This window comes from Ciconia boyciana, chromosome 7, assembly GCF_034638445.1.
Source record: "Ciconia boyciana chromosome 7, ASM3463844v1, whole genome shotgun sequence".
In the NCBI taxonomy this organism is placed as follows: Eukaryota; Metazoa; Chordata; class Aves; order Ciconiiformes; family Ciconiidae; genus Ciconia; species Ciconia boyciana.
The window spans coordinates 38,249,469-38,256,986 of record NC_132940.1 but is presented as its reverse complement, the minus strand read 5'-3'; the positions used below and the strand labels follow the sequence as shown (position 1 = coordinate 38,256,986).

The following is a 7,518-nucleotide window of genomic DNA, read 5'->3' as shown; positions in this document are numbered from 1 at the left end:
TGTCTGTGCAGGGCTGTGCACAAGCTCTTGGGTGCTACACGTTACCATTGCTGCGGAGCAGGACGGGCTGCAACGGGGGATCCCAGGGGCTTGACATGACATGGCTCTTCCAGGGTAGGTCCTGAGCAAACAGAGCAAAACCCCCATCTGACGTCCGAAGCCTTGGAGGAGGCAATCCGGGGCTTTGTGCTGCATAGCACTGACTCCAGCAGCGAGAAGTAGAACCAGAAGGGCAGCCCCAGTCCTCAGCCCCACACCAGAGACCGCAACAGCACAGGGTCAAGCTGTAAATCAGAGCTGCGGAGCTTGATTTACAGCTTGGGAACAAGTCTGTCCAGCTGCAGCTCTCCACTGTGCTGGAAAAGCAGCCTGTTAGTTAAAAATAACAATATTCACCATCACTCCTATTAAGTTCCCCTTAATTACATCAGTCTGCCCCATAGATGATCCCCCCAGCAGCCCAAGAAACAGACCTCAAACATCTGAAAATGTCCTGGAAAAAAAAAAAAGGAAAAAGAAAAAAAAAAAGCAGCTTTTTTTGCCCTGACTCTGTGGTTACATGTTGCCTTTGGATGCTGAGCTTGTATGCTGCATTTATAGGATCAGCATCCTACCCCAGAGCTGATGCCAACACTGTGATGTTAGACTGCCAGTTAAATATCCATGTGTCCAGGAGACATCTCGTGAGCATTTCTGCAGCCAGACATCCCAACCCACCACTTGGAGTGGCTGTAGGAATATTCTACACTCTGCTTGGGGAAAAATACCACAAGAATGGGTTGTGGTGGGCTAGTCAACCTTACTTTTCACATCCTACACTTATCCTCAAATCAAGAGCAGATCCAGCAAATCAGTTTGGATAAACAGAGGCCCCAGCTCAGGATTTTCAGCATGATTTCCAAATCAAAAGAGGTTCAGAAAAAATTGCCAGGGGGATCTGAGCATCCCAGGCTCTCCTTTGGCCAGCCACATGGAACCTCAAAGGTTTCAGTTTCCACCCGAAGGTGCCCCATCTCCTGCTCACAGTTTAACCGTGATAAAAACCAGACTGTGTTCCCGCTGCCCTTCCCTGCAAGGGACCAGGCAGCACCGAGCATCCAGCTGGGCACGATGTGGGGGCACTGGTTTTGGGGCATTTGCTGCATGGTTTTTGAGGCTTTTTTTGTTCCATAAAGTTTCACCTTTGAGGCATGTCCACGTATTGCTGTGTTGGTCCCTTCCCTCATTTCTCCTGTTGGGACAGGGTGTGGTCTCATGGTCTGCAGAGGTCCAGCTCCCCTCTCAGTTCCTGGGCAGCCAGTGGTTCACCCCGGAGGGCAATCCCGCATGCAAGCAAGGGAGATGAGCAGCCCACCGGCAGCATAGACAGGGTCGTCCCCTAAAAACCCACAGGGGATTTAGTGGGGATGCAGGGAGGAGCAGGGCTGGTACCCAGGGCAGGGGGCACCGCCTATCTGGGTACCAAACCTGCATCTGACACCTTCCTGGGCTCTCAGTTTGCTCCGGATTTTAATCAGGTGCCACTTCCTTATTCACCCTTTGGAACTCAATAAATAGGAGCAGATCTTCCCTGCTCCAGCTTCTGCCAAGGTGACCCAGGGCAGGGACACTTGTATAACCAGAGCATCGCATGAAAAGCACAGCCTGCCCCAGAGCACACACCCCGTGACTACTCTGAAAAGCTGTAGTTCATCAAGAATATATTTAGCTCAGGAATTTTCTGCCCAGAGAGGTCCTGCAAAATTGACTATTTGCTGCAAAATGCAGGAACTGGCCATTTTCAACAGGGGCAGAGGAGATCTCTGGGCAGCAGCTCAGTATCCAGCCATGCCCAGCAGCCCTGCTCCAGGGATGCTGCACATGGGATTGTCCCAGCCCCTGCTCTCCCCTGTGGAGATAGCCCCAGGGTGCAGCACCCATGGGGTGCACTGGCCCCAGCATTGCCTGGGAGGAGCCCCATTTACCTAGCAGGTGTTTCCACCCAGATTACCCCCCTTGCAGAGCAAGCGGCAGGCAGGGCAGTATCAGTTTGGATATCTCCACGGCTTTCTCCCATTTTCAGGGATCAGATGGGCTGATCTCCCCCTGCAGACTCACAGGAATGACATAATTCACCTAAATGCCAATCACAACATTTATTTTTATTATTATTTCCACAAAATGTAATTTTATTTTTAGGAATATTTCATGTAGACACAGAGAGGAGCCCGGGGATGCACTTGCTCACCCACACCGGCTGCATACCAGCTGCCTGGGTCTTGGTTTTTTAACCATAGACACTTTGTGCACCATTTCTTGATGCCTGACAGCACATGAAACCCAGGCTTAGCACCATGTCCATGGGTCTCCTGTGGCCAGTGAACTCCCTTGCCCTGGAGCACTTTTAATTCCTCTCCAAGAACTGCCAGATTCAGCCTGTGCAATTCAGGGACCTCAGTTTAACTCAAGGAACAACAATTTTTGCCCAATATCCATTTAGTAACTAGAAAGATTAAAGCCTGCTTCCTCCTCATCCCAAGTTTCCAAGGCGGTTACTGGTTTATGCTTTGTTTTTATGGCTGCAAGAGACCCAGGCAGATTATTTCAAGTGTTACATGATGCAATAACCTAGGAGTTGCTCAAGCCTACCCACGTAATGGTCCTGAGTTTCTGTAAGCTTCCTGGCAATACAAGACAACCAGCAATTTATGCAAAAGTGTTAGGTTTTTTCACCCCACTCAGACAGCAATGCAGGCTTGAAACATTTCAGGCTCTCCAGGGAGACTTTCAAAGCTATTCCCAAAGGAGCTCAGGGATTCAAACATCCTGCAAGGCTAGCTTGGCCATTTCCTTTGAGATGCTTTAAAAAAATCTCACCCTGCGGTAGGTACCAAATGGGCAGGATGGATGCTGGGTGGGATAAGCAGCAAAATCCTCCGCGCCAGGAAACCCATTCCCAGGAGAGGGGCTGCAGGGACCTCCTTGGCCCCGGTTCAGGCACAAGGCTCGGAGTTGCTGTTCTCCCCTTTCCTCTTCCGCCACGGTTCATCACCCTCTATGTGCGCTGCCACCCTTGCCTTGGGTATCTTGTATTTGCTCTTCTGGCTGTAAAGGAGGTTTTTCTGGAAAAGTCGTGGGATGTTGCCTTGGTACAGTAAGAGGGCAGCAAGCATCCCTGAAATGAGAGCACAGACCCCTTCCGTGTGCTGCATTGAGCACCTCCACCCTCCCCACGGCTGAGCAGTGATTTTCAGGGCCTTGCTACAACCTTCATCATGACCAAAAAGTAGCTCAGCACCACTGAAGTCCCCACTGACAGTATCTGAAAGACCCTTGCTATATTACTTTAAGGAGAATTTAACCATTGTGTCCTTGATATCATAGCGAGGCTTGTTTCGACCCAAAAGGGCCATAAACCATGGAGAAATTGGATTAAAAAAATGGATAGCAAAAGGATGCCTTGAGTGACAGGGAAGGGGGACAGAAAAGGACACTTGCCACTGGCAAGACCCAAGTTCAGCCCTTTGCCAGGAATGGTTTGCGTTACACCCAGCATTTCTGCCTTGCCTATTGCCCCGCATTCCAACCCCTGCCCCCCATCACCTCCTGGGCAGATCTCACCTGCGAGGGGCCCCAGCCAGTAAACCTGGATGTAGTCCCAAAAGCTGTTCCCCGAGCAGCGGAAGGTGGTGGCTGTGGCCAGGGCAGGGTTGAAGAAGGCCCCTGTGAACGGTCCGGCTGCATGGGAAGAGAAACATGGCCATCAGTCTTGCTTGCATCCTTTGCAAGACCAACAAAGAGCTGGACCAGGAGACTCATGACCCCTCCCTGCCTGCCGGGAGGCTCTGGGAGCATCTCTGCTGCCCAGCTCCGGCAGCTGCATCTTTGGACTGTGCAAGAGCAGCACACAGGGAAATTCCCCTCTTGTTGCCCTTCAAGGACAGTGCTCCCAGTCTTGGGACAAGCTATGGCTTCTCATGTGCCAACATTTCACCTGCTGCCTAGATATCCTAAACTGCCATCTTCATCCCAAAATTAATATTCCCCAAAATAAGTAGATAACAAATATCTTGGTAATCGTTCTCTCTCAAGTCATGGAAGATGAAAAAGGGACTGTTCCTCCCCCACAAAGTAGGTATATTTCTAAATAACTTAGAAAAGGGCAGGTGCTGCTCACCTGTGAAGGTCAGGAAGGTGACAGTCACGGCCAGGGCAGGGACCTGGAACATTAGGTGACTCTGTCGCAACTTGAGAAGGACAAGGTGGAACAGGAAAGAGCAGGTGCCTTCCACAAAGGCAGCATGGTGCAGAGACGTGTGGATGGAGGAGCTGCACTCCAACGCTATCATGTTCTGGATGAGGTGGAAATGCGTCAGCTCCCAGGACCAGTAGAGCTTGGTGACAGCCCAGCCCAGCCCCATGCCCGCACCCTGGGCCAGCAGCTTGGCAGCAGTGGCTGTGAGGTTGGACTCAAAGAGCAGGAACTCCTGGAGAGAGACGGTCGGGTTGGCAGATGCTCCATCGAAAGAGGCTTCATGAATCACAAAAAGCAGAAAGAGAAGAGTCAGGACCACATCTAGGCCAAAGCCACCACCCCACGGGCCTATCTCCACCAGCATCCTCAGCTCAAGGCAGCTCATGCACAACTGTAATGAGCCAGCAAGTTCTCTGGCAAGGCAGCTGTATGCTCCAGGAGACAGAAGCCTCTTGGAAAGCTGCCTGAGCGCCTGGCACACCCCGACAACCAGGAAAAAAAAAGCAATGGAGACATTCAGGCCAGCCATAGCAAAGGCTGCGCTGGGAGGAGAAACTGGACCAAACCCCGCAAAGGAGCAGGAAAGCTTCTGCACCTCCTCTTTATAAAGCCGCATGTAAGCAAACGTGGCGCAGCCTGACAGGCTTGGGAAACGCCGCACATGCTGTCCTCTCCTTTGTGGGGCAATGCCTGCTGCCACAGGGAGCCGATGGTCTCACCCACAGCTGGATCAGCCAAGTTGTTTGTCCCAGCAAGCAGGTCCCAGTGTTATCTCCACCAGGCGGTCGCCGAGTCTCCAACCCCCAGCATTCATATCTGAGAGCCTGCAGCAGCTCCCCAGAGCTGCTCAAGTCTTCCAAAAGGAGCAAAAACCTTCATTTTGTTTCTACCTGGCACCATGAAATGTAACTTATTCCCCCATAACATAACTTATAGCCTGGGATGCTAGGGGACTCTTAGAAAGCCAGCAACTCATGCAAGGGGTTCACAATTCTCCAGGACAGAGCCATTCTAAGCCACAGCAAAGTCCATCTTTGGCCAATTTGAAAGCCTGGCTTGCTTACTGCTTCCTAACCTTGTCTTGAGTAAGACCTCATCTTGTTTGTTGGGGGCACTAACTGCACACACCATTGGTCTACAGCTGTCATTTCAGCGACAGTGACATTTCAACTCTTCCTACTGGTAACACGTTTATCAGGGACAGGATCTTTCCCAGCTCCACCAAGATGACCCCATGGTGTCATCATTACCTGACTTCTGAAACCCACACCATCTAAATATGTAAATACATTTGCATGAGACCTTTGAATACATGACAGAGTCGACAGCAATCATAGGTGACAAAATACACCGTGTTTGCTCCAGTGGTTGCATCCTCTGCCCCAGCTCCCGCCAGGTCACTGGGGACCCCCGGACTCCCACCACTGGGGGTCTGCAAGAATAAAGGAGATGGTGAGTGATGGAAAGCATAGGAGCAGCACAGGCCATGGCAGGAGGGGTGGATAATGTCATATTATCAGGGACTCATGGTTAACAGAGCATAAACAATTCATTATGTGTCTTCTGGGTCACGTCCCTGCTCTGCAGCAGAAATTACACCACCTTGAGCCCACATTTCCCATCACTACAGTCAGAATAGCATCTCCTTCATCACCAGCGTGCTGCAGGGATAAACACACCCAGGGCGTGCTCTGCTATCATGGGAACAAGCAGTTGGGATATACCATGAAACAGCTGCTGGGCGTCAGGGCCACTGTGCTTGGTACTCCAAGCCCAGGGCAAAGCCCAGTCCTGCACCCTTGCGCAGGCAGCGCCGGCAGGTAACGCAGGCTCCTCTCACTGGCTCACCATCAGCTTAACGCATGCAAGAAGCCAACAGCTTTTATTAATGCCATTTTATTTCCCCCCCCTAGTCATTTATAACAGAAATTGCCAGGAGACAGAGGTTTGAAGCATGCTTGAGCTGGGGATGAGGCACTTAATACAGTTCAAGCTGGCTACAGCAACACAGACCAACCCATGAAAACCAGGAGCATACACTTCAAAGGCATTGGAGCTGCTCAGCCTCTCTCCCTTATAGCCCTTGCCGCAGAAGAAAAGAAACATGGCGTTTTGGTAGGGCATTTTGGAGATGTTTGTGAAGGCCAGCCTCAGCATCTCCTCCTGTAACACTCTCCTTCCTTTCATCTTCATTCCTGCAGTCATTGCTATCATCAAGTGCCCACCCGAGGGTGGTTTTGGGAAGATACCTGGTCCTTGGTGATCATGGCACACAGCACTTGCTTTGGAAACCTTGGTAAGCCCGAGCAGGGAGAGGGATCATGCTGCAAAAAGCCCATCATCCAAGCCCTTCCCTCCTCCCCACTAGAACTGCCCTGTTTTGGTTGGCCTGCCTCAAAACGTATCACAATTTTACCATTTTTAACCCATTTCTCTCTTTAGAAGGCAAGACGAAGTGCATCCCTTGCCTCAAATGAGCAAACAACCTTGCCTGAATAAAGGAAGATGAAACATGCTTTTTTAAAAGACTCAGCAAATTAGTATTTTTGACCTTGTGAAAATTCACCTCTAGCAGTGGCAAAGTGTTGGTTGGACGAAGCTACTCATCACTGCAGAACACCACAAAAACTTAACATCACAATCCAATTAGCTTCTTTCCATCTCCCCTACTTTAGTGTTTCTCAAACTCCCATCTTTAGAAACAAAACCTTACAAGGACCCAGCGACACCAACTCAAACCAAGTTCCTGGAAGAGAACTGCTGGCTCACAGAACACAGGAGACAGATGGGCAGTTTGCACAGAGGAATGCCACAGATCTTCCCATACTACATCTCAATCCCTCCTACCAGCATGTGAACCTTGGTTTCAACAGAGGGTTTTGATAGAGCAGACAAGAGCTTTCTGACAGGTCCCCTCTGGAAAGCATCTCAGCCATTGAGCAGAGTCCATCCAACAAAAAAAAAGGAGGTTAACACATGCCCCTTAAACTAATATTTCTACCTACTCTTACAAGAGAAAGCTGCCACATGCTAATGCCTAAAAAGCAAGTGCATTCTTGTCCCCTTCCTCCAAACACAGCTGTGACATGGAAAACATTGTGACACCCATGGTAAAACTGGAAAAAAAATCCCATCATCTCTTCCTTCCTGCAGGAACTGATTTTTCCCTTCTCCTTCTGAAGCGTTTTAAAGGTTGGGCCTTCAGAAGTAAATGTTCAGAGGTCTTTAAAAACTATTTCCCATCCATCGCCTGTAATTGTGCCTACAGCACATCCTGCAATTGC

The 7,518-nt window shown here is 50.2% G+C and overlaps 1 protein-coding gene across 1 annotated transcript; it reads right to left on the bottom strand.

Moving 5' to 3' along the window:
- Positions 1–2,205: 2,205 nt before the first annotated feature.
- Positions 2,206–5,575, bottom strand: LOC140654969 (aquaporin-12-like). The gene is made up of 3 exons (XM_072868916.1): positions 4,157–5,575; positions 3,601–3,717; positions 2,206–3,154 (listed from the first exon to the last, which is right to left on the bottom strand). Exons 1-3 carry the CDS (start codon positions 4,848–4,850, stop codon positions 2,973–2,975), a joined length of 993 nt encoding a protein of 330 aa, XP_072725017.1. The 5' UTR covers positions 4,851–5,575; the 3' UTR covers positions 2,206–2,972.
- Positions 5,576–7,518: the final 1,943 nt, after the last annotated feature.